This window comes from Mustela erminea, chromosome X, assembly GCF_009829155.1.
Source record: "Mustela erminea isolate mMusErm1 chromosome X, mMusErm1.Pri, whole genome shotgun sequence".
NCBI classification, from domain to species: domain Eukaryota; kingdom Metazoa; phylum Chordata; class Mammalia; order Carnivora; family Mustelidae; genus Mustela; species Mustela erminea.
Genome location: NC_045635.1, coordinates 33572093 through 33597828, shown reverse-complemented (window position 1 = coordinate 33597828; position 25736 = coordinate 33572093). Strand labels below are relative to the sequence as shown.

Here is a 25736-nt window from a genome sequence, read left to right as displayed (position 1 = left end):
ACTCCAAGTCAATGCTGGTCTCCAATCACAGGGCACTTTCGTATTGGGGTATTACTTCCCCATGGGTCACTTCTGGTGGCTCCCTCCCACTTCTGTTTATCCTCTGATATTAGTCTGTGCGTTCCCAGTACGCTTAACCTGTCCACTGTTGCCATCTGCCCCTGTAGAGATCCAGCAGTGTATAATCCTACATCTCAGCCTGATTTCATGGGTGTTCAGAGGGTTCTGGTAGCTATTTAGCTCACTTTAGGGGACCAGTTGAAACAGGGTCTCCTACTTCTCCACCATCTTGCCCCTCCTCCCATAGTGGACATCTTTTATCTTGTTTATCCTTTAATGTATTTTTAGTACTCTTGTCTTTAAACCTTCATACTAGCTTTATGTGATCAATCCACCAATTTTACTATATATTTACCTTTACCAGTGAGTCTTTCTGTTATGAATTACTGCCCTTTCATTTCAGCTTCAAGAATTGTCTTTAACAGTTTTTTGTAAGGTTGGTTTAGTGGTAATGAATTCCTTTAACTTTTATTTGTCTGTAAAAATCTTTATCTCTTTGTATTCTGCATGATAACTTTTACTGGTTAGTCGTCTTGGTTGGGAGTTGTTTTTTTCATTATTTTCGTTTTTTGTTTTTTGTGTTTTTTTCCCCAGCACTTTGAATGTATTGTGCCTCTCCCTCTGGCCTGAAAAGTTCCTGCTGAAAAATCTTAAGAGGGCTCATGGGGGTTCCCTTTGCACTTAAAAAGATAGTTCTCCTTTGCTGCTTTAAGATTCTCTTCTTGACTTTAACCTTGGAAATTTTAATTATGCTGTGTCTTGATATGTGCCTCTCCTTGGGTTTCTCTTATTTGAACTCTCTGTGTTTCCTGGATCTGGATGGATGTCTGTGTTCTTCTTCAGATTAGAGATGGGTTTAGCCATTACTTCATCAAGTAAGTTTTCTGTCCCTTTCTCTCTCTTCTCCTTCTGGGGTCCCTACAAGGTGCATGTTACTCCAGTTAATGTCCCATAAGTCTATTAAGCTATTTTTACTGTTTTCATTTTTTTTCCTTTTTATTGTTGATTGGGTTCCACTGCCCTGTGTTCAAGTTCATTGATCCTTTCTTCTGCTTCATCTAGTCTGATCTTTAACTACTCTTACATTTTTTTTAATCTATGATTTGAAGTTCTTACTCTGCTCATTCTTTCTTCTCCCCAAGTTCAGTGAGCATCTTTATGACCATTACTTTGAACTGCTTATCAAGTAAGTCACATATCTCCATCATTTCATTGTATCTTTTTTATAGAACTGACTTCCCAGTTATTAAGAATCTACTATATGCCATTGCCTCATTTGCTTCTCTCTGGGTCTTTTCTCTCCAAGTATTTTCAGATATAATTGACCTCCATCATTGTATGAGATTAAGGTGTACAGCATAATGATTTGACCTACTGTGGTGATCACTTCACAATATATATAAGTTAAGTTAGCATCCATCAGCTCATGTATATACAATAAAACTGGAAATCAAAAAGAAAAAATTTTTTCCTTGAGATGTAAACTCTCAGGTTGTTCTCTCCTAACAACTTCCATACATATCCTACAGCAGTGCTAGCTGTACTCATTGTGGTTCACATTATATCCTTAGGATATATTTATTTTGTAACGAAGTTTCTACCTTTTGACCACCTTTCTCCAATTCCCCCTCCCTCCCAACTCCCAAAAATCAAAAGATAGCTTTTTCCAAGAATTTGGTGTTTTGTTGTTGTTGGCATTTCACATATAAGTGAGATCAAATGTTATTTGCCTTTCTTTAACTTATTTCACTTAAGATAGTGTCTTCATGGTCCATTCATGGTGTTGCTAATGACAAGGTTTTATTCTCTTTTGGCTGAGTAATATTTCATTGTGTGTATCTCCTATTTTCTTTTTTTTAAAGTATTCTTTAAAATACTTATTTAAAATACTTATTTATTTGACAGAGAGAGATCGCAAGTAGGCAGAGAGGCAGGCAGGCGTTGGGAAGAACAGGCTTTCCACCAAGCAGAGAACCCAATGTGGGACTGGATCTCAGGACCCTGAGATCATGACCTGAGCCAAAGGTAGAGGCTTAACCCACTGAGCCACCCAGGCGCCCCTCTCCTATTTTCTTAATCCATTCATTCATCAGTGGACACTGAGGTTATTTCTTTGTCTTGGCTCTTGTAAACAATTCTGCACTGAACACTCTTCTAGTGAGTGTTCTTGTTTCCTTTGGATAACTATCCAGAAATGGAATTGCTGTCATATGAAGGTTCTATTTTTAATCTGGGGGGTAACCACCATATTATTTTCCATAATGACAGCACCAATTTACGTTCCCATCAGCAGCGCACAAGGGTTCCCTTTTCTCCACATCCCTACCAGGACTTGTTATCTTTTGTCTTTTTGCTGATGGCATTCTAACAGGATGAGGCTATCTCATGATTTTGATTTGCATTTCCCCGATGAGTAGGGACGTTGAGCATCTTTTCATTTGCCTGCTGACTTTTTGTGTATCTTCTTTGGAGAAATTTCTATTCTGATATTTCCCATTTTTAAATTAGATTATTTGTGGGAATTTTTGTGAGTTTTTTTTAATTATTTAAATTCAATTAGCCAACATATAATATATAATAATTTTCAGATGTAGTCTTCAGTGTTTTATCAGTTACATATAACATCTAATGCTCATCAGTCACATCACATGCCCTCGTTAATGCCCATCACCCAGATACTCCATCCCCCCACCCACCTCCCCTCCAGCAACTCAGTTTGTTTCCTAGAGTTAAGAGTCTCTCATGGTTTTTGTCCCTGATGACTTCCCATTCAGTTTTCTTTCCCTTTCCCTATGATCCTCTGTGTTCTTTCTATATTCCACATATGAGTAAAACCACACAATAATTGTCTTCCTCTGATTGACTTATTTTGCTCAGCATAATACCCTCCAGTTCTCTCCACAATGGTGTAAATGGTTAATATTCATCCTTTCTGATGGCTGAGTAATATTCCATTGTTCTGTTTTGCTATTGAGCTGTAAGAGTTCTTTATATATTTTGGACTATAAACCCTTACTAGATATATGGCTTACAAATATTTTTCCCATTCTTTAAGTTTTATTTTCACTTTTTTTTTGTTTCTGTTGCTGTACAGAAGCTTTTTAGTTTGATTAGTCCCATTTTGTTTTATTATTTGTGCTTTAGGTGCATATCCAAATCAATGCCAAGACTCCTGTCAATGGGCTTTTTCCTTAATTTACCTTCTAAGAATTTCACGGTTTCAGGTCTGATGTTTAAGTCTCTAATCATGCCAAGTTAATTTTTGTGGGTATAAGATACAGGTCTAATTTCCTTTTTTTTACATGTGAATATTCAATTTCCCCAGCACCATTTATTGATGAGACTGTCTTTTCTCCATTGAGTATTCCTGCATCCCTTGTCAAATATTACTTGTCTGCATATACTTGGGTTTACTTCTGAACTCTCAAGTCTGTTTCATCGATCTGTGTGTCTCTTTTTATGCCAGTAGAACAGTCTTTTCATTCTATAGCTGCTTTGTAGCATAGCTTGAAATCAGGAAGTGTAATGATTCCTGTTTTGTTCTTTTCAGGATTTCTTTGGATATTTGTGTTCTTCTGTGGTTCCATAAATATTTTAGGATTTCTTTTTTTTACTTCTGTAAAAAAAAATCCATTGCAATTTTGATAGTGATTGCATTGAATCTATAGATGGCTTTTGGTAGTATGCACAGTTAAACAGTATTCTTTCAATTTATGAATACAGGATAACTTTTCATTTAATTGTGTTTTCTTTGACATCACTGCCTTGTAGTTCTGAGTAGAGATCTTTCACCTCCTTGGTTAGTTTATTCCTAAGCATTTTCTGTTTTATTTTTTAAACATTTTATTTATTTATTTGTCAGAGAGAGTGAGCACAGGCAGACAGAGAGGCAGGCAGAGGCAGAGGGAGAAGCAGGCTTCCTGCTGAGCAAGGAGCCCGACGTGGGACTCGATCCCAGGATGCTGGGATCATGACCTGAGCCGAAGGCAGCCTCTTAACCAACTGAGCCACCCAGGCGTCCCTGTTTTGTTTTGTTTTGTTTTTTAATTTTATTTATTTATTTGAGAGAAAGAGTAAGAGTACAAGCCAGGGGAGGAGCAAAGGAAGAGGACCAAGTGGACTCCACACTGAGCACAGAGCCCGATGTGGGGCTCAATCCCAGGACCCTGAGGTCACAACCTGGGCTGAAATCAAAAGTCAGACACTACCGACTGAGCCAACATCAACATCAGGGATGTTGGTTTATCCTTTTCTGGCTGTGGTTTTGGGGTAATGGTGGCCTCATAAGATGAATTTGGAAGAATTCCCTCCTTTTCACCTTTTGGGAAGAATTTGAGAAGGATGAATTTGGTAAAACTCACCAAATCATCTTGTCTGTCCTGGGCATTTTTTTTGTTGTGAGGTTTTAGATTACTGATTCAGTCTCCTTACTAGTATTTAGACGATTCACATTTTCTTAAAGATTTTATTTATTTATTTGAGAGAGAGAAAGGGCATGAGTTGGGTGAGAGGCACAGGGAGAAGCAGACTTCCTGCTGAGCAGGAGCCCGACATGGGGCTCAATCCCAGGACTCTGGGATCATGACCTGAGCCATAGGCAGATGCTTATCTAATTGAGCCTCTCAGGCACCCCAGACTATTCACACTTTTAACTTTTTCTTAATTTAGTATTGGTAGTTTCTATGTTTTTAAGAAGTTTTCTATTTCTTCTAGGTTGTCCAGTTTTGGGCATGTACATGTTCATAGTAGCCTCTTGTGATTCTTTTTATTTCTGTGATATCAGCTGTGACATCTCCTTTTTCATTTATAATTTTGTTGATTTGGAACCTTTTTTACTTTAGTCAGTCTAGTTATGTCAATTTTGCTTATCTTTCAAACAAACAACTCTTAGTTTGGTTAATTTTTTTCCTATTTTCCTGTTCTATGTTTAGTTTATTCCTACCCTAATCTTATTTCCTTCCTTCTACTAACTTCTGGCTCGGTTTGTTTTTCTTTTTCTAGTTACTTAAGGCATAAAATTAGGTTGTTTATTTGGGAAATTTCTTAATACAGGCTTTTAAAAAAAATTTTTATTTAGTTGACAGAGAGAGAGAGTGAGAGAGGGAATACAGCAGAGGGAGTGGGAGAGGGACAAACAGGCTTCCCTCTGAGTAGGGAGCCCGATGTGGGCCTTGATCCCGGGACCCTGGGATCATGACCTGAGCTGAAGGCAGCCGCTTAATGACTGAGCCACCAAGGCACCCCAGTATAGGCTTTTATTGCTATGAACTTCCTTCTCAGAACTGCTTTTGCTGTATCCCTTATGTTTTGATATGTTGTGTTTTCATTTTCATTTGTCTCAAGATACTTTTTTTATATCCCCTTTGATTTCTTCTCCAATACAGTGGCTGTTCAGGGAAGTGTTTGATTTCCGTATATCTGGGCATTTCTACTTTCCTCTTGTTACGGATTTCTAGTTTTATATCATTATGTGCAAGGAAGATACTTGGTAGGATTTTATCCTTACTGAACTAAGACTTGTTTTGTGGCCTAATATATGGTCTATCCTAGGAGATGTTCCATGAGTATTTGAAGAATGTGTGCTCTGCTGTTCTCAAATAGAAAGTTCTTTGTATGTTATTTAGGTCCATTTGGTCTATAGTATTGTTCAAATCCACTGTTTCCTTATTGGCTATCTTTGGAGAGTGTATGATCTCTCCGTTGTTGATGGAGGGATATTAAAGTCCACAAGTATTATTGCTGTTTATTTGTCCTTTTAGCTCTGCTTTTGCTTTATATATTTAGTTGCTCTGATGTTGGGTACATAAATGTTTTCAATTTTTATATCTTCCCGATGTATTGATCCCTTTATCATTACATAATGAACATCTTCATCTCTCTTAAGATTTTATTTATTTATTTGAGACAGAGTGCACATATGAGTATGGGGCGGGGCACAGGGAGAGAGGGAGAGAGAGAAGCAGACTCACTGAGGATCAGGGGGCTGAACATGGGGCTCATTCCCAGGACCCTACCCTGAGATCATGACTTGAGCTGAAGGCAGACGCTTAAATAACTGAGCCATCCAGGTGCCCCTTGTTTCTTTTTACCACTTTTAGGTTAAAGTGTTTTGTATTGTACAAGTATAGCTACTTCTCCTTTTTGTGGTTCCCATTTACTTGAAATATTCTTTTTCATCCACACACTCTGAGTCTCTGTGTGTTAAAGGCTAATGTGAGTCTCTTGTAGGCAGCATATAGTTAGATCTCTTTTAAAAAAAAAATCCATTCACGTATTCTTTTGATTAAAGAATTTAATGTGTTTACATTTAAAATAATTATTGAGAAGAATGTACCTTCTATTTTGTTATTTGTTTTCTTTATGGTTTTGTAGATCTATTGTTTCTTATATCTTTACCTTCTGTCTTTTTGAGTGTGTGTTTGATGTCTTATGGTTTCAATATGCTTTGAATTCATCAGGTTCTTATGTATAATTACTATAGGTTTTTCCCTTGTGGTTACCATGAGGCTTAAGTAAAATATCTTAAAATTATAACACTCTATTTTAAACCAATGTCAACTTAACTTCAATAGAATTCCTAAGCTTTATACTTATACTTCTCCTCCCTTTCACATTTTAGGTTATTGATGTTTTTGTTCATATGTTTTTATATTGTGTAACTAATAACAGATGCTTGTAGTTTGAGTCATTTTTACTCCATTTTTTAACTTTAAAACTAGAGTTGTAAGTGAATTAAGCATCATCCTTACCATCCAATTTTGATCATATACTTTACCATCAACAGTGACTTTTATATTGCCTTCTTATGATGTCAGCTAAGTATTATTTTATTTCTACTTAATGAACTCTGTTTAGCATTTCTTGTAATGCAGGTCTAATGGAGATGAATTCCCTCAACTTTGGTTTGATCAGGAAAATCTTAATCTCCCCGTTTCTGAAGAACCCCTTCACCTGATATATTTTGCTTAGCTGACAGTTTCTTTTTCTTTCAATATTTTGAATATGCCAACCCATTATCTTATGGCCTGAAAAGTTTCTGTTGAAAAATGCACTAATTATCTTATGGGCTTCCCTTGTCAGTAACTTCTCTCTTCTTTTGCTGTTTCTCAAATTCTTGTTCTATCTTTGACTTTTGACAATTTACTTGTGGTGTGTCTCAGTATAGCCCTATTTGAGATCATCTGGGCATCTTTGATCTGAATCTCTATTTCTCTCTCCAGGTTTGGGAAATTTTCAGTGATTATTGTTTTAAATATACTTTCTGCCCCTTTCTCCCCTTTTTTCCTCCTTCTGGAATTCCCATAATGTGAATATTGTTTCTTTCCATTCTGTCCCATAAGTCCTTTAGGCTTTATTCCTTCTTTTTCATTCCTTATTCTTTTTTATCCTCTGAATAGTTTCAAATGCTGCATCTGCCAGGTCGCTGATTTTTTTTTTTTCCCTTCTGCATAGCCAGGACTACTTTGGATGCTCTGTATGGAATTCTTCAGTTGAGTTACTATATGCTTTAACTCTAGGATTTTTTTTCAATTTATTTTTTGAAATATTTTATTTATTTGACAGCACAAAACAGGAGAAATGGCAGAGAGAGAAGGTGAGGGAGAAGCAGGCTCCACATTGAGCAGGGACCCCGATGCGGCGCTTGATCCCAAGACCCTGGGATCATGACCTGAGCCAAAGGCAGATGCTTAATCAACTGAGCCACCCAGGTGTCCCTGTTTTTTGGTTTTTTTTTTTTAATTGTTGCTCTTTCTTTGTTGAACTTTTGAACTTCTTGTCTTGTTCATGCATTGCTTTCCTAATTTTGTTGTCTATGCATTCTTGTAGTTCACTAAACCTAGAATTATTCTGAATTCTCTGACCATTCATAGATTTCCATTTCTTTAGCATCAGTTATTAGAGCTTTATTAGTTCCCTTTGGAACTGCGTTTTCCTTTGCTGATTGTTTATGATCCTCAATTCCTTATGTTGGTCTGTACACATGTGAGTAAGTGTTCTCTTCCAGACTTTGCAGTTTCGCTCTGGGGAAGATAGTTCCTCTGCAACCAGCTCAGTTTTGGTGTTTTGGCTGTGTCTGCTGGTAGTGTCTTTAGGCATGTGGGTCCTGCTTTTAGGGTATATTTTAGACCTCTTTAGACCTTAGAACTGTTCTAGTTCTAAGGCCGGTGGTTGGGGAATGGGGTGTGTGGACCACTACTGAGAAGAGCTGGATAGGACAGCTGGCTTGCTTTCTTACCTAAGTGAAGCTGTAGGATGGGCTGGATTCTCAGGTCAGGCTTATTAGGCAGGACTGGGTACTATCCTCAGCAGGAGGTAGAGCTATGACAGCTTCCCAGCTCTGGTGAGGGCAGGGCGCAGGATGAAACCCAGGGCCTGCACAGCTCACTGTTCGTGGACCTGAATGAGGCACTGAATGTCATGGTCAGGTGACACTGCCAGTTTTGCACTGCAGACAGGAAGAGTCATGGACCCTACCCTCTGTTCAAGTGCCACTCTAAGCAGGGTTGTCACACAGGCCACCCAGCATCCCTTGTGCTGTGGGAAGACACCCTGGTCGGGCAGTCAGGAAGCTGTACTCAGCAATCAGGTGACGAATGAGTGGGTGGTGCCTTGGTTTCCCTGTTGGGTTCAGTGGGAGCAGAAGCTCCAAGGTTGCTAATGCTCTTCATTTCTGGTCTTGACTCCAGTCAAGCCAAGCCTCAGGTTCATGTCTGAACAGGACTACTGTGTTCACTCTGGTGGTAATCAGCTCTGCCCACCTACTTCCCAGCTTGGGAGTGGTCCGGTTAGGTAGTGCCCTGGTGTTCTTACCAATCCTCCCTGTCAGAGGGAGGTGGGTAGAAGCCATATTCCACAGCCGGTGGGGCCATGTCTCATGCTCCTCTCTTGGCAGGACTGGAAGTGTTCACTTATGGCAACTCGCAGATTTGCCCAAAGAGGCTCCCTGGTCAGGAGTGGCTGTGAGTCTTGACCCATCATGAGTGGGGCAGTGAGTGAATTGTGCTGCCTGGGCATAGCCCAGAAAACCTCCAGGGTGGGGGGGAGAGCAAGAGCAAACAAAGATGTTGTCCCCTGGCCAGTGTTCCCTGAGCATCTTTGCAGGCCTCTAGATGTGCGCCAAGCCGGAAGTCCGCCCGTTTGGCCAAAGATCCAGGACAAACAGGCCTCTTTCACAGCCATACCAGGGTTGTGCCTCAGTTGGCTGTCCAGTGCCCTGGGAGTGGGAGCCTTCCAGGGACTCTGACTGTTCCCATCCCATAGGACCCAGGAATGCAGGCCCTTCCAGCCACCAGAGCCAGGCCATCACGGGGCATTTTGTGAGTGGCAGCCACAAAAATCCAGGCACCAGACATTAAAAACTGGGGCACCAGTTTTTACACAGCTCCCCTCTGGTAGATGCTGTCGCTCTGGAGTGTGAACAAGGGAGAGCATGAAGGGACAGGGTCTGCCGTCCAAGGGAAGGGTTGCAGGCTGTCCTTTGAGGTGTATTTAATGAGAGGCAGCTGTGCTGATAAGCTCACAGGCCTCTTTCCCATATGATTGAGCTACTGGGTCTGGCACCCCTTGCTGTGCCCTGAGGTGGTAGCTAGTGAGGAACCCTCTCTCTTTTGGTTCTGGCCTGGAGGACCGCTAGCCGAAGCCCCACGAGACACCACAGTCGGGTGATAGGGACGGGTTCCCAGGTGGCAGCCATAAAAATCAAGTTACCAGACAAAGAAATAAGCTCCTTTCTGGAAGATAACCGTGAAGTAGAATGAGGCAGAGCTAGAGCCCGAAGATGGCATCCCCTGGTCGCCACTCCCTGAGGGCACCTCTGGAGGCCCCTAGATGCATGCCAATCTGGAAGTCTGCCTCTCAGGCCAAACCTTCTGGACAAGCAGGCAGGTCCCATTCTCAGAACGGATGCTGATAGGGGTGCCTGGGTGGGGGGCGGGGCTCAGTCAGTTCAGTGTCTGCCTAAAGGTTCAGGTCATGGTCCTGAGGTCCTGGGATCAAGTCCCATGTCGGGCTCCCTGCTCGGCAGAGGAGTCTGCTTCTCCTTCTCCCTCTGCTCCCCACCCCCACTGACTTGTGCGCATGCTCACGCTCTCTCTCTCAAAGAAAATCTCAAAAGAAAGACTGCTGGTGTATTTCAGTCTTCCTCTCTGCTGTGCTGTAGGAATTGTACTTCTCCAATAACTCTGTCTCCAATTTTTATGGTCCCTTGGGACCCAGAAATGCAAGCTCTCTCCTCCCTATGCCCAGCCTCTAGTGTCAGGCTCTCAAAGGGTGTCTGTCCTATGGTCAGCAGGCATAATAGGTCACCAGATGTCAAAACTAGGGCACCAGAGTAAGACTGAAGCTTTTGATTACTGTGTCTTTTCTTACTGTGTTTGGGTGTGAGGAGCTTGGGACGAGGGAGTGGGGGCGAAGCAAGGACAGATAAGGGGACTCTGGAAATACTCTTCTGTCCTTGAAAACAAATTTGAATTCTCTGGGGGGTGGTTTTGGATACCTTCTAGGATCTTAAGCTCATACAAAGTCTCACCCCCTTCTGGAAAAACACAGACTGCCAACTTGCTTAGGTTTTCAAAATCTGATTGCTAAGCCATCTCCAAGTGGTTTCTCTACGAGGGTATTTAGGTTTTATAACCACTGGTTGAACCCCAATTTCTCCACTGTTTTCAAGAATGTTTGGAGCAGGCAAATAAACTACCCAGAGCAGAACACTGCTGTTGCTGGCACTCTGCAGTTTGACCTGGAAGTCTTTCTTCATGCTCACACTTCTCCCTTTGTTGTTGCATTTTTGTTTTGTTTTGTTTTTTTCAGCAAGCGCAGTGTAGCCTGGATCTTCGACACATCACGGTGGTGGAGCTTGTAGGTGTGTTCCCGACCCTCATCGGCAGGATAGGAGCAAAGATCATGCCTCCAGCCCTAGCCCTGCAGCTCAGGTAGGTGGAAGTCCTGGCCTTAAATTGTACCCTTACAATGTACTTTTTTGAGGATCATGTTCCCTGATTTCTTACTACTCAGTATTAATTCCACGTAACCTTCAATGTTGAGTTGCTTGTAGTCTGAGTGTTCTAGGACCATGCTAACTGGCATGGTGCTGCGCGTGCGTATTTATCAGGTGGTGGATAATTTCCCGTGTTGTCTTCTTTCCCCTTTAACCAAGGTGCTATGCTTTGTCTTTGCTTTGTCTTTCTTTCTGCTGGGTGGGGTTGGCGTGGGTAGGGAAAAGGCTATGAAAAGGACTTATGCAATCCTTCGTGCTATTAGGAGAGCAGGCATCCGGTTAGCTTTTCCAGGCTTGGCCTCTTTTACCTCCATGCTTCCAGGGTACTTGTCAATACCCCCATTTTAACAATTATATTTTCCTTTGGTAACACTTAACAAAGCTAGAATCATGGTGCTCAGGCTCGGAGTCATGGTGCCTTCAAAAAGCAGAACTCAACAGCCAAAAAGGTAATTTCAGAACAATCCCAAATATTTACTTGCCTCTCTTGACTACTGTGAAAAGGATAATTAGGCTAAAGCAAAACTGCTCAAAATCTTCCTTTCTCACCCATCCTTTTTCTCCCACAGTGCAAGGAGGGCTATGTGTTCATAGTCCACAGTCACTACTCCTCAAAGTCTTTCGGGGCCAAGGCTGGTGGTGGTCCCACCACCCTGTAGAGTCAACATTTAGAACACAGGAATTCCAGGTTTTTGCAAAGGGGTTGGGAGAGAGGACAACAAACCCTACCCCTCTTCCATGCTTCCTCATGGAAGCATAAGATTATTCTCTCCAAGTCCATTGGCTAGAATCCATCCCATGATTGCAACCAAACTTCAAGGCAGGCTGGACAATGCAGCCTTTCCATATTCCCAGAAGAAGAAAATGAAAGAGGACTTGAGCCCCAGCTTAGATGTTCCAAGAGATTCACAGAGTTCCCTTGGGAGAGTGTAGGAGAGAAATACGTCCTTAGCCAGTGACACAACAGATTATTTAATGTGTCTGTTTTCCGTCTGCTTTTTGGCAACCCCCTTCCATGTTTGATTTCTCTCTCTCCCCCCAGAAAGAGCACCCCATCCATACTAAGATCAAAAACTCAGAGGGCAAGGGAGGGAAAAAGAAATGAAGATATCTGAATTATCTTTAGTTGGCTGAAAGAGGGAGAAGGTGGGGTATACTCAGAACCTTTGGGATATACTTTTTTTTTTTTTTTGTCCTGCTGCATCGGCTAACACCTCTCCAAAGGTGACACTTACGACGTCACCCCAAGATCCCCTCAACATTTGCTATCTAGTACCTAGCACAGTGCTTGGAACCCTGTTGGAGCTAAGTAACTGGAGCAAATGACTCTAAACTAAGACAAAGTTAAAGTTACTATTTCCAGGGGTGAGCAGAGCTTCTCAGAGTGTACTTGGAGTTCTCTTTCAAGTTGAAAACCATAAACCTAGGGAGAGGACTATGTTGACATCTGAAAATGTATAACAAAAAATCCCAAAGTATGTGTTGGAAGCTGTTGGTAATTTAGAACTACTGGCTCACACCCTGTGCTCATGATTTTTTTATAAACCTGTCACAGAATCTGCTAGATGTTACTCTGTGGATTGCAGATATACAGAGAGAGGGAATCTGGGTAAAATTCTGATGTGATTTTAAACGACTGGAATTTGAAGAACAGAAAAATCTGATTTAAGTCGTAGACGTTAGGATGACTCTAGAGCTCTGCGGGCTGGGGACGGCCAAAGCAACAAGAAAGTGCATACATGAATTATGTAGTGCTTCTCAAATTGAAGAAGCCTCTGAATCACTTGGAACACTGCTAAAGCATAGAATGGGGCCACATGCCCACAGTCTTTGCTTCAGTAGGTCTAGGATAGGGCCGGAGGATTGGCACTTTGAGCATGTTCCTAAGTGTGGGCGAAGCCGCTGCTCTGGGGCTCACATCTTGAGAACCACGGGCCTCGTAGCTTTACAACTTTGAAGTGGAAATTTTGCAAAGCAGCCTGTAAAAAGAGGGTTAATCATGACTGGGGAGCCGGAGATAGTCCAGGTAGATGTCACGCAGAGAGGATCTGTCACAGGTATTACCTAATGGAGTCAGTGTCAGGACACATGTTCCCTTTATCAGACCGATCAGGAATAAGGGACTTGGCAGGTAGATGCTTTATCTTTTTCCCTTTGAATTCCACCCTAGGGTCTAGTGCAGATGAAAAGAGCCAAATTTGGCTAAGAATAGAAAGCATGAGAGAACAGGAGATGCAGAATGCCTGGAGAACCTAAAAATTCTCTTGTCTGGGTAGAATACTACTTTCCAATAGCACTGAAGCCATCATGAAGCAATTGACAGGCAGCAGCAATGCCTGGTGTTGCAAAGTTCCCACCTCCCTGTTTCTCACTCTCATGTGTTTTTCTTTAAAGATTTATTTTAGAGGGTGCATATGTGTGGGAGCATGCATGTAGAGGGGTGGAGGGGTAGAGGAAGAAGGACAGAATCTCAAGCAGACTCCTTACTGAGCGTGGAGCTGGATGCAGGGCTTGATCCCAGGACCCTGAGATCATGACCTGAGCTGAAACCAAGAGTTGGATGCTTAATCTACTGAGTCACCCAGGTGCCCCCAGTGCCGATGTTTTGGAGACCTGAAGGTCTGGGCAAACGCATGTTCCCTAGAGTAACTTTCCAGCAATTGCAAGGGTGATAGGGAAAAAGGAGGCCATTATTTTTATATGCATATTATTTTTGAGTTATAATTGACACTACATGAGTATACAACATAATGATTCAATATTTGTATATATTGCAAAATGATCATCAGATTAAGTCTAGTTAACAACCAGCACCATATGTAGTTACATTTTTTTCCTTGTGAAATTTTAAGATTTAGTCTTAGCTACTTTCAAACACGTAATATGGTATTATCAACCATAACTGCCATGCCTTACATTAATCCCCATGACTTATTTTAGATCTAGAAGTTTCTACCTTTTGACCCCCTTCACACCTTACCCACCCATTAGTCTGTCCTTTGTATCTATGAGGGTTTTTTTTTGTTTGTTGTTTTAGATTCCACATAAAAGTGACGCCACATGGTATTAGTCCTCTGATTTATTTCACTTAGGATAATCTCCATAAGGTCCATCCATATGGTCACAAACGGCAACATTTTCTTGTGTGTGTTTGTGTGTGTGTGTGTGTACCATATTTCCTTTATCTATTTGCCCATCAATGGACACTTATGTTGTTTCCATATCTTGGCTCTTGTACATAATGCTGGAGTAAAGATGAGGGTGCATATACCTTTTCAAGTTAGTTTTTAAAGTTTTCTTCAGATAAACCCCTAAAGGTGGAATTGGGCCATTATATAGTTACTAATTTTTTGAAAAATATCCATACTGTTTTCCAAAGTGGCTGCATCATTATACATTGTCACCAACAATGCCCAAATGTTCCCTTTTCTCCAGAACCTCACTAATGCTTTTTCCTCCAAGATTTATTAATTTGAGGTGGGGAGGGAAGGGGGGACAGAGGGAAAAGAGGAGGGAGAGAGAGCATTAAGCAGATTCCCAGCTGAGTGCAGAGCATAAGTCAGGGCTCAGTCTCATGACCTTGAGATCACGACCTGAGCTGAAACTGACTTGGATACTCAATGGACTGTACGACCCAGACACCCCACCAACACTTACTATTTGTCTTTCCAATAGTATCTGTGCTAACAGGAGTGACGTAATACTTCCCTGTGGTTTTGGTTTCCACTTCCCTGTTGATTAATGATGTTGAGATTGTTTTCATGTATTTGATGGCCGTGGGTATGTCTTCTGTGGAAAAACATCTATGCCATTCCTCTGCCCATTTTTAATTTTGTGTTTGTTGTTTTGTTACTGAGTTGTATGTACTTTTTATATGTTTTGGGTATTAGTCTCTTCTCAGATATGAGTTGCAAGTATTTTCTCCATTTCAGTACGTTGCTTTTTCATTTTGTTGATAATGGCCTCTGCAGAAACTTTTTAATTTGATATATTCCCTCTTTTTTTTAATTATTTTTTTATTTTTTATAAACATATATTTTTATCCCCAGGGGTACACTCGGCATCAGGGAAATACAAATCAAAACCACAATGAGATATCACCTCTTGTTTGTTTTTGCTTTTGTCGACTTTACTTTTGTGTCAAATCCAAAAAAAGCATCATGGTGAAGATGGATTTACTGACTATGTATTCTCCTGTATGTTAGGGTTTCAGGTCTTCCATTCAAGTCTTTAAGGCATTTTGAGTTTATTTTTGTATACAGTGTATGACAGTGGCCCAGTTTTCCCAATAATATTTATTGAAGAAATTGTCTTACCCCATTGGAAGCTATTGGCTCTTTCATCATAAATTAATTGGCCATGTGTGTATGGATTTATTTCTGGGCTCCCTATTGTGTTCTACTGTCCTATGGGTCTGATTTTATGCCAGTACCATACTGTTTCAATTATTATGGCTTTATAATATATTTGGAAACCAAAGAGCACACTGCCTCCAGCTTTGTTGTTCTTTCTCAAAACTTTTTAGCTATTCAGCATCTTTTGTGCTTCTATACAAATTTTAAGGATATTTTTGTTCTGTTTCTGTGAAAAAATACAATTAGAAGAATCTGTATATTCCTTTGGGTAGTATGGACATTCAATAATATCCCAATTCATGAGCATGGAATGTCTATTTTTTTTCCTGTGTATTTTCTTCAATTTCATTCATTGGTGTCCTATAGATTTCAGTGTTCAGGTCTCGTACCTCCTTGAATTTATTCCTAGGTATTTTATTCATTTTCATGCAATTGTGAAAGTGCTTATTTTCTTTCTGATATTTCATTATTATTGTATAGAAGTGCAAAAGATTTTTGCATCCTGTAATGTTACTGAATTCAGGTATTCACACTTTATTAGTGCAATCTTTAAGGGTTTTCTCTTTCTACATATAATATGTCCTCTGCAAATAGTGACAGGTGTAGTATTTCCTTCCCAATTGGAGGCCTTTGATTTATTTTCCGTTCCTAACTGCTGTGGGTAGGATTTCTAATACTCTGTTAAATAATAGTGGTGAGAGTGGGCATCCTTGTCTTCTTCCTGACCTTACTGGAAAACCTTTAGCTTTTCAACAGAAGTATGATATTAGATGTGAGCTTGACGTATGTACCCTGTGTTATGTTGAGGTTTGTTTCCTCTGTACTTTGTTGAGAGTTTTCATCCTAAACAGTATTGAGCTTTGCAAACAGTTTTTCTGCATCTATTGATGAGCTTATTCTTTTTATCCTTCATTTTGCAAATGTGTTGTAACATGTTAACAGATGTTGAACTATCCTTGCATCCCTGAAAGAAGCCCCATTTGATCATGGTGAATGAACCATTTAATGTATCGTTGAATTCAGCATGCTAGTGTTTTCTTGAGGATATTTGCAACTATGTTCATTAGGGATATTTGGGCTTTCCTTCTAATGTCTTCATCTGGTTTTGGTATTAGGGAAATGCTGGCCTCATAAAATAAGTTTGGAAGTGTTCCCTCCTCTTCCATTTTTAGGAACCATCTGGGAAGGATTGTTACTATTGTTTGCTATAATTTACCATTGAAGATGTGTGGACCTGGTCTTCTGTCTGGTTGGAAGTTTTTTGATTACTTATTCAGTATCCTTACTAGAATTTGGTGTGTTCAGATATTTCCATTCATGATTCAGTTTGGGACAGTTTTATGTTTTTAGAATTATATACATTTCTTCTGGGTTGTCTAATTTGTTAGCATATAATTGTTCATAAATAGTCTATGGTTTTCTGTATGATTTTCTGTATTCTTACGTTATCAGTTGTAACATCTCTTTCATTTCTGATTTTACTTATTTGAGCCCTCAAATTTGAGCCCTTATTTGAGCTAGATTCTTGGTGAATCTAGCTAAAGATTTATCAATATTACTATCTTTTCAAAAAGCTAGCTCTTCTTTCATTGATCTTTTCCATTGTCTTTTTAATCTGTTTTATTTATTTTCACTCTGAACTTTATTTCCGTTCTTCTATTTTGGTCTTTACTTGTTCCTTTGCTGGTTGAGGTGTAAAGTTACATTATTTATTTGATTTATTCTCTTACTTGAGGTAGGCATTTATCACTATCAATTTTCCTCTTAGAACTGTTTTTATTACATTCTATGAGTATTAGTATATTTTCATTTTTTTGGTCTCAAACTTTTGTTGATAAATAGAATTTTATTGATTTTTTTCTAGAGAACAAACTAACACATAAAGTACTATATATTTTAAAAGGCCACTAGTCACACGAAACATTCTCCAGAATAGATCACCTATTAGGCCACAAAGCATGCCTTAACAAATTGAAAAAGTGATAGTCATACCATCCATGCGTCTTTTCTGGCCACAATGCTATGAAGCTAGAAGTCAACCACAAGAAAAAAACCAGGAAAGACCACAAATACATGGAGTTTAAAGAACATGCTATCAAACAATGAATGGGTCAATCAGGAAATCAAAGAAGAAACAAATGAGAATGAAAACAATGGTTGAAGACCTTTGAAATGCAGTAAACCCAGTTCTATAAGGGAAGTTCATAGCAATACAGGCCTACCTCAAGAAGCATGAAAAGTCTCAAAAAAAACCAAATGTTTTACCTAAAGGAGCTAGAAAAAGAACAAACAAAACCCCAAACCAGCAGAAGGAAGGAAATAATAAAGATTTCGATCAGAATAAATGGCATAGAAACTAAAAGACCAATAGAATAGATAAGTGAAACCAGGAACACAACCTAGAAGGTAGGGATGAATACTGAGAAACCTATAACCTACCAAAGCTGAAATAAGAAGAAAGAAAAAACTTGAATAGACTGGTTACCAGCAAAGAAATTGAGCCAGGAATCAAAAACCTGCCAACAAACAAAACTCCAGGGCGAGATATCTTCAAAGGCAAATTCTACCAAACATTTAATGAAGAGTTAGTACCTGTTCTTCTCAAAACATTCCAAAAAAAAAAAAAAAAAAGAAAAAGTAAGGAAAACTTCCAAATTCATTCTATGAGGCCAGCATTACCTTGACACCAAAAACCAGAAAAAGACACCACAAAAAAGACAAGTACATGCCAATTTCTCTGATGAACTTAGATACAAATGTCCTCAACAAAATACAAGTAAACTGAATCCAATAATACCTTAAAAATTACTGCAGGGCACCTGGGTGGCTCAGTCGTTAGGTGTCTGCCTGAAGGTTCATGAACCCATAACAATCCTAGAGAACACAGACCATAACCTCTTTGACATCAGCCACAGCAACTTCCTTCTACATATGTTTCTTTTTTTTAAGATTATTTATTCATTTAACAGAGATCACAGGTAGGCAGAGAGGCAGGCAGAGAGAGAGGGGGAAGCAGGCTCCCTGCTGAGCAGAGAGCCCAATGCGGGGCTCTATCCCAGGGCCCTGAGATCATGACCTGAGCCGAAGGAAGAGGTTTTTAACACACTGGGCCACCCAGGCGCCCCTACATATGTTTCTTGAAGCAAGAGAAACAAAAACAAAAATGAACTACTGGGACCTCGTCAAGATAAAAATCTTCTGCACAGTGAAGGAAACCATCAGCAAAACTGAAAGGCAGCCTACTGAATGGGAGAAGATATCTGCAAATGACACAGCTGACAAAGAGTTAGTATTCAAATACATGTAGAACTTATGCAACTCAACACTCAACAAATTATCTAATTTTAAAATGGGCAGAAGACATCAACAGACATTTTCCAGAGAAAACTTACAGATGGCCAAGAGACACATGAGAAGATGTTCAACATCACTCATCATCAGAGAAATGCAAATCAAAACCACACTAAGCTATCACCTCACACCTGGCAGAATGGCTGATCTCAACATAAGAGACAACAGGTATGGATGAGGATGTGGAGAAAGGGGAACCTTTGTGCACTGTCGCTGGGAATCAAACTGGTGTAACCACTGTGGAAAATAGTATCAAAAAGTTAAAAATAGAGCTACCCTCTTATCTAGCAATTGCCCTTCTAGGTATTTACCCAATCAATACATTTTACGTTTTTGATGTCACAACTACATCTTTTTATCTTTTGTATCTCTTAACTTACTGTAGTTACAGTTCTTACTACTTACATGTTTTAACCTTTTATACTACCTTTATGTGATGAATCCACTAGCTTTTCTATATATTTACCCCTACCAATGAGATGTATACTTTCTTATGTTTTCTTGTTACTCATCAGTGCCCATCCTTTTCAGCATAAAGAAGTCCCTTTACCATTTCTTGTAAGGTTGTTTTAGTGGTGATGGACTCCTATAGCTTGTCTGCAAAACTATGTCTCCTTCAATTCTGAATAATTTTTTTGAATAGACTATTCTTGGTTGGAAGCTGTTTTCTTTGAACACTTGCAATGTATCATGCCACTCCCTTTGGCCTGCAAGGTTTCCGCTGAAAATACATGCTGATAGTGCTCTGGGGTTTTCCTGTAGGTAACAAACTGTTATTCTCTTGCTGCTTTTAAGGCTCTCTCCTTGTCTTAACTTTTGACATTTTAGTTATAATGTGTTTTGGTGTAGATCTCTGGTTTCTTCTTACTTAGAATTCCCTGGGCCTCCTTGATCTGGTTGTCTGTTGCTTTCCCATGTCAGGGAAGTTTTCAGTCTCTTTGTCTCTCTCCTCCCTCTGGGACCTCTTGTGTACAAATAATGGAACCATATATGCAAATGTTAGTCTGCTTGACATTGTTCCATATGTTCTGAAAGCTATTTTAATTGTTTACACATTCAGAGCAGCAAAAAGAAAAAAGAACTTTAAATTCTTCTGCCCTGCCTTTGAGTTCACTGATTATTTCTCCATCTAGTTTCTTGTTGAATTCCATACACACATACACACACACACACACACACAAATTTTTTACATAATGGTTCTAATTTTTTTTATTTAATTTCATTTTTTCAGTGCTCCAAGATTCATATATTTTCACATTTTGTTGTTGAATTCTTCAGCTCTGTGACTTCTGTTTGATACTTTTGTATATTTTCTTTTTTGGAGTTCTCAGTGGACTAGACCGTTCTTTTTCCAAGTTCTGAGAGCATTTTTATGATCATTACTTTGAATTCTTGATCAGGTAAATTACTTTTCTCCATTTTATTAAGGTTTATTTTCCAAGGTTTGATCTTGCTACATTGTTTGGAGCATCTTCTTCTGTTGTATTAGATGAAACAGCCGTTTCTCCCACTGTTGAAATGGTGGTCTTATATAGGAGATGATCCTTATTGGTCATCTGTTGCTGTAGCTTTTGATGGTCTCTCAAACCTTTCTGAGTCTCTAAGCAGACTATTTTATTGTCAGTAGCTTCCAATATCTGAGATTGTTCCAAAGGTAAGAATCTTAGCACTTCGATTCAGACTCATTAGAAGCGAGCCCCCCAACCAGCAGCTGTTAAGGTTACAAACATATATACAGTGTTGTAGCTCCACTGGTAAGTGTTAGCTCCACTGGTCATCTGAGCTGCATGATTGGGAGGTGTCCCCTGGGTGGCAGTCAAAAACCTGGGACCTCAGACAAGTGCACAAGCTCCTTTCTGGGACATATGGGTGAGCTGTAGTGAGACAAAGGGACAGCACCAAGATGGCATCCCTGGGAGTATGTTTCCTGAGAGCCCCTCTGTAGGTTCCTAGCTGTGTGCCGAAGCTGAAGGCTGCCCCTCAGGAGGAGGTTCCAGGATGAGCAAATGGGAATTTTTCACAGGAAGATGGGATCTGTTTTAATCTGTCCATGCGGTGCCCCAGGCCTGGGAGAGCTTAGCAAGAACTGTCTTCTTGATTGATACAGTCTGGTGGCAGCCCGGAATGCAAGTCTTTTTGGCCTCTGGAACCTGTGATCAAGGGGTATGCTCTGGGTAGCATCCACAAAATCCATTTTACCAGATGTAAAAACTGGGGCAGCAGACATCTGTGAGCTCTCCTCCAGTAGATGCTAGCTAGCACTCTGGAGAGCAGCAGAGGCACAGTACAAAGATAGCATCTCCCCTCCAAGGTCTCGGAAGGGTTTATAGTCAGTCCCCAGAGGTCAATTTAAGAAGTCCACCCCTCGTGCCGTAGCTATGATGATAAAGGAATAGGCCTCTTTCAGAGAAAGGCTGAACTCCTGGGTCTGAACGAATGGCAGTCTCCTGGGGGTGGTTCCTGTTTAAGAACTTTTTCCTGTTAGTTACTGGCTTGTAGGACCTGTAGGTGTCAGCAACACGGGCTCAAGAGCCAGATGATGTACAAGTGTCCTGGCAGCATCATCGGTAAGTATCAGGGAGCCAGGGAAGGTGTGCACTCCTTCCTGGAAAATACTGCAGAGCTGTAGGGAGGCAGATGGAGTGTGTGAAGATAGGGCCCATCAGCTTGAGTGAAGCCAAGGGTGGTACTCACTGCAACGGGGAAAAAGAGAGATGGGGGGGGGGACAGTGTTAAGGAGAGAGACACACACACAAATGGAGGGGGGGGAGGGATATGAGGGGGAAGAATGAGAGAGACGTACAGAGTGGGGGGGGGATGGTCAGAGGGGCTGGGGGAAAAAGGAGGAAGAGGGGCGGAAGCTGGGACACAGACAAAGACTGGGACCTACATGGGAAGAGAGAGATACAGAGGCAGAAAGCCACCAACACAGAGATACACATGCAGAGAAAGGGAGACAGAAACAGAGGGAGCGAGAAAAAGAAGGATAAAAAGGAGAGACAAGGAGAGACACAGCCAAAGCAGGAGATGGACACGCGTACAGAGAGGAGAGGGGAGAGGAGAGCGAAATGGGGAACACGTGTGCAAAGGACACGTGGAGAGAAGACGAGTGCGACAGAGACGGAGCGCTTGTGAGAGCTGGGGGGGAAGCGGGATGGACAGAGCTGGGGGGAAAGCGAGCCTGAGGGGCAGGTTAGGAACAAAAGAGCTCGAGGGTGAACTACAGGGAGCAAGGGATGGATGGAGAGGGACAGACGGAGAGGGAGAGCTGCATGGAGAGAGACAGCGCCCACCAGCTTTAGAAGGCAGGATAGCACCAAGATGGCGCCTGCTGGCTGGCGTGTGAAGAAGGAGCCCAAAGGCCAAAAATAAAATAAGAAAGAGATGGCTGCCACTGGCTTTAGCAAGACGGGGTGTGAAAACGGCACCCACCAGCCTCTGTCCCTGAGGCTCAGTCACTCACTTAAAAATGATCAAAGGAGCTTCTTTCACCTGATGTCTGGGTGCTTTTCAAATGGCTCCTTCTGGGCTGCCCTTTGGGGGAGTTTGTAGGTTGAGCCCTGTAAGCACCATTTCTCCATTTACCACAGACTTGCACGTCTCCTATGCTTCAGCCCTATTGGTTTTCAAAGCTAGACATTTGGGGGAACGCGCTCCCTACGTGGGGCGAAGAGACTCTGATCCTCAAAGAAAAGTTCCAGGTTTTCAGTTCCCTCATGATTGGTATCACTGTGCTGGGCATGTGGCTACTTTGCTGATATTGTGTTTCGTCTTTTCATACCTGCTTCGATGTGGCTTTGTTCTCATTTCCTGATAATGCAGTAGTCGCTCTGCCTGGTCTCAGGTTTTTTGGGTTTTTTTTTTTTTTCTTTTTTCAGAAGAAACTGTTCCAGATATAGTTGTAAAGTTGTTGTGTCCAGGTGAGGAGGTGACTTCAGGATCTTCCATTGCCATCTTGAAACAGAATAGCCCGTATTATTATTATTATTATTATTTTGAGTCTACAGAGTTTTCTAGAAGACTCTCCAGAAAGAGCTCATTACGGGCATTTATGTAACTCCAACACACTGCTGGCAACACCCCTCAGCCTGTGGGGTGTCCCATCATCCATCTCCAAGATTTCTGTGGTCTCTCGGGCATGGTGGGATACATTTCCAGTGACTGTTGATCGCTTGCTGACCTGAACACTCATTTCTTCCCATGGTCATTTTTCCTCTTTATATTCTGCCCATCAAGGCACAAGGCTCACATGAAGAGCATGTGTGGCAGCACATGGTGGCACCATGGGAGATTGCCACCGTAGCCTCAGAAGCACTAGAGCATCAAATGCCACGTTTCCTCAGTGGTTGCCCTTTTCCCACAGACTCCAACCGCCGCAACACGTGGCCTTTTTCGCTCTCCAGACCAGCTTTCTTTTCTACTCTTGTTCTCTGGGACCATTCTGCATTAAGACATCCCTCTCTCCTCTAGAAAAACCTAAATACTCCTCTTTTTAAAGATGCAGAGCAGTTTATCTGCATTTTGACCCACTTCATGGTCTACAAACACTCAATTCATGCATTTCTCAGTCAGCTCCTGAGCTGCTCTCTCCTGTCTCAGGAGACCTGGTGGAGAGATTTAACTGTTGTCTTTCTTTCCTTTTAGTCACTAGCAGCAGATTAGCAATTTAGCTTCCCACTGAGATAAAACAGAAATTATTCCCATCTTCCCCGAAACTCTCTTAAACGGCAGAAGCAAGTATCGTCAGTTTGGATTTTGAGTAGCAAATATTTTCCCCTTGATCTTTGGGTGGGAGGAAAAATATTTCACTTTAAATACAGATGGCAGTGTATAGTCTGCCTTACACAGAAGGTCTAGCTAAGTAAATTCAAAAGTAAAACCGAGAAGAGACTGAGTGGGCTCAGCTGATCAACTTGTTTGCTTTCCCTGGCAGATTTCATCTAAACACGCTTCTGTTGCTACAAAAATCATTATTTTCCACAAGATAAATTCTAGCGTGATAGAGTAGGGGAAAAAAATCAGACTTTTTTGGGGAGGGAATTATCTGAGGTACAAATTATAATGAACCAAGTTACTGGACCAAGCTTAATCTCCTCTAACTGCCGTCCTGAGCTGGCTACAGCATGAGCCAGAATGGGCCACAATTACAATGTTTGGAAGCTTACTTCAATCACCTTTGCCTAGTCCACAGTTTTTCAACCTTAGTACTATTGACCTTGGGGGCTGGCTGATTCTTTTGGGGGGGAGGCTTTCCAGTGGGTCTGAAGACATTAAGCAGCATCCCTGTGTCGCTAGAGGCTAGAAGTACCCCTTCACTGTGCCCACGAAAAATGTGTGCAGACATGGCCAGATATTCCCTAGAGGGCAAAATCACCCCCTATTAACCATGGACTTAGTTCTAGTATGTACCTGGTTGTGCAGACCTAGTCTATAAATTTGAGTTGACTCTAATTTAACGCAGAAAACCTATTAGGACTGTTGTACACACCCTGTAGTAACTGTTGACACACAGCACACCAAGGGAGGCCCAGGATCTTGCTGATGGGTATAAAGCGGTACCACTTACCCTTGCAGGCGCATACCAGTCATTTGGGGGAATCATGTTAATAACTCAGCTCTATTTCAGCAGGTTTGGGGTGGAGCCTGGGATTCTCCAGTGACGCTGTTAGTCCAAACACCATACTATGAGTAGCAAGGGTCTTTAGATGAGTAAGTCTGCAGTAGTAAGCCTTTCTCTGCCTGCAGTGTCCCTACAGGGCTCTGGCTGGTCCAACAGAACTCTTGGGAGTCCGGTTTGACAGTCTTCTCTCTGTCTGCCCTAGGTTGTTGCTGCGCATCCCACTCTATTCCTTCAGTATGGTGCTCGTGGATAAGCATGGCATGGACAAGGAGCGCTATGTCTCCCTGGTGATGCCTGCGGCCCTCTTCAACCTGATCGACACTTTCCCCTTGCGAAAAGAGGAGATGGTGCTGCAAGCTGAAATGGGCCAGACCTGTAACACCTGATGTGACGGTTCCTCTCTTGGTGGTTCCTCCTTTCGTTCTCCACAGCACATGGAAAGGCCAGAAAAATATTCTTGATGTACAGATTTTTATTTGTAATTTTTAAAGTCTATTTTAATATGAGCTTTCTTTGCACTTAAAAATTACCATGGTGCTTTTTGTACTTTGAAGTGTACTCCCCAGAAATGGTGACTATGATAGGTACTCTTTCTCCTTCTTCCAATCATGGCTGGTCAACTTTCTAGAGAAATTAGAAACTACAATCTTCTACATGCTTTCAGTGTGTTATTCAGTGTAACACATAACTTACTTCTATTTTGTTTTTTATATAAAACATATCAATAAAATATTTTGGAGCAAATTTACTAAAACTTATTTTGTTTTAAGCACAAGCCCTACTTGGCTCAGTGGTTTTAGGAATGGAAAAATGTCCTTCCTTTCATCAGCTGAGCTGCGAGAGCTCCCTAACTCCCTAACTCCCCTTCCAGGTGGTAGAGTAGCTCATGACAGAAACAAGCCAAAAATCAGAGAGGTAAGCCTTTGATCACTAACTTTGACAGCATAAACAAGAAGCACCAATTGTCTCCTTTTGTTTTTCCCCAGTGACCGTTGTTATGAGTCAGAGGTCAGAAGGATCAGCAAAGACAGAGGGATCGTCACCCTGTTGCGGGAATTCCATGTTCTGGGACCCTCCCCTTGAAGATAGTCCTGCCAGGCCACGCCCAAAGCCACAAGTGCTAAACACACACTTACCTCCAGTCTGCTAACACATTTTTAATGTGTGCACTCAGAACCTTAGCAGCAAGTCAGGTCCCATAGGAGAAACCAAGAACTTGTGCTATGGCACTACTTTCTGGCAAAAAAAAAAAAAAAAAAAAAAAAAAAAAAAACCTCCCTAACTACTAACTGTTGAACTATTAGAATCAAAGTAAACAGACATTTGGAAGATGGAGAAGGATCTGCGCTCACCT

General features: G+C 41.2%; 1 protein-coding gene across 2 annotated transcripts in view; it reads left to right on the top strand.

Annotated features, from left to right (window-relative positions):
- Nucleotides 1-25126, top strand: part of SRPX (sushi repeat containing protein X-linked) — a 117309-nt gene extending 92183 nt beyond the window's left edge. For both annotated transcript variants that reach the window (XM_032329854.1, XM_032329853.1), the window contains 2 exons: nt 10870-10991; nt 24585-25126. In XM_032329854.1, the coding sequence (XP_032185745.1) occupies nt 10870-10991; nt 24585-24768 (306 nt within the window). In that variant the 3' untranslated portion in view covers nt 24769-25126. The remainder of the gene's footprint in view (nt 1-10869; nt 10992-24584) is intronic.
- Nucleotides 25127-25736: the final 610 nt, after the last annotated feature.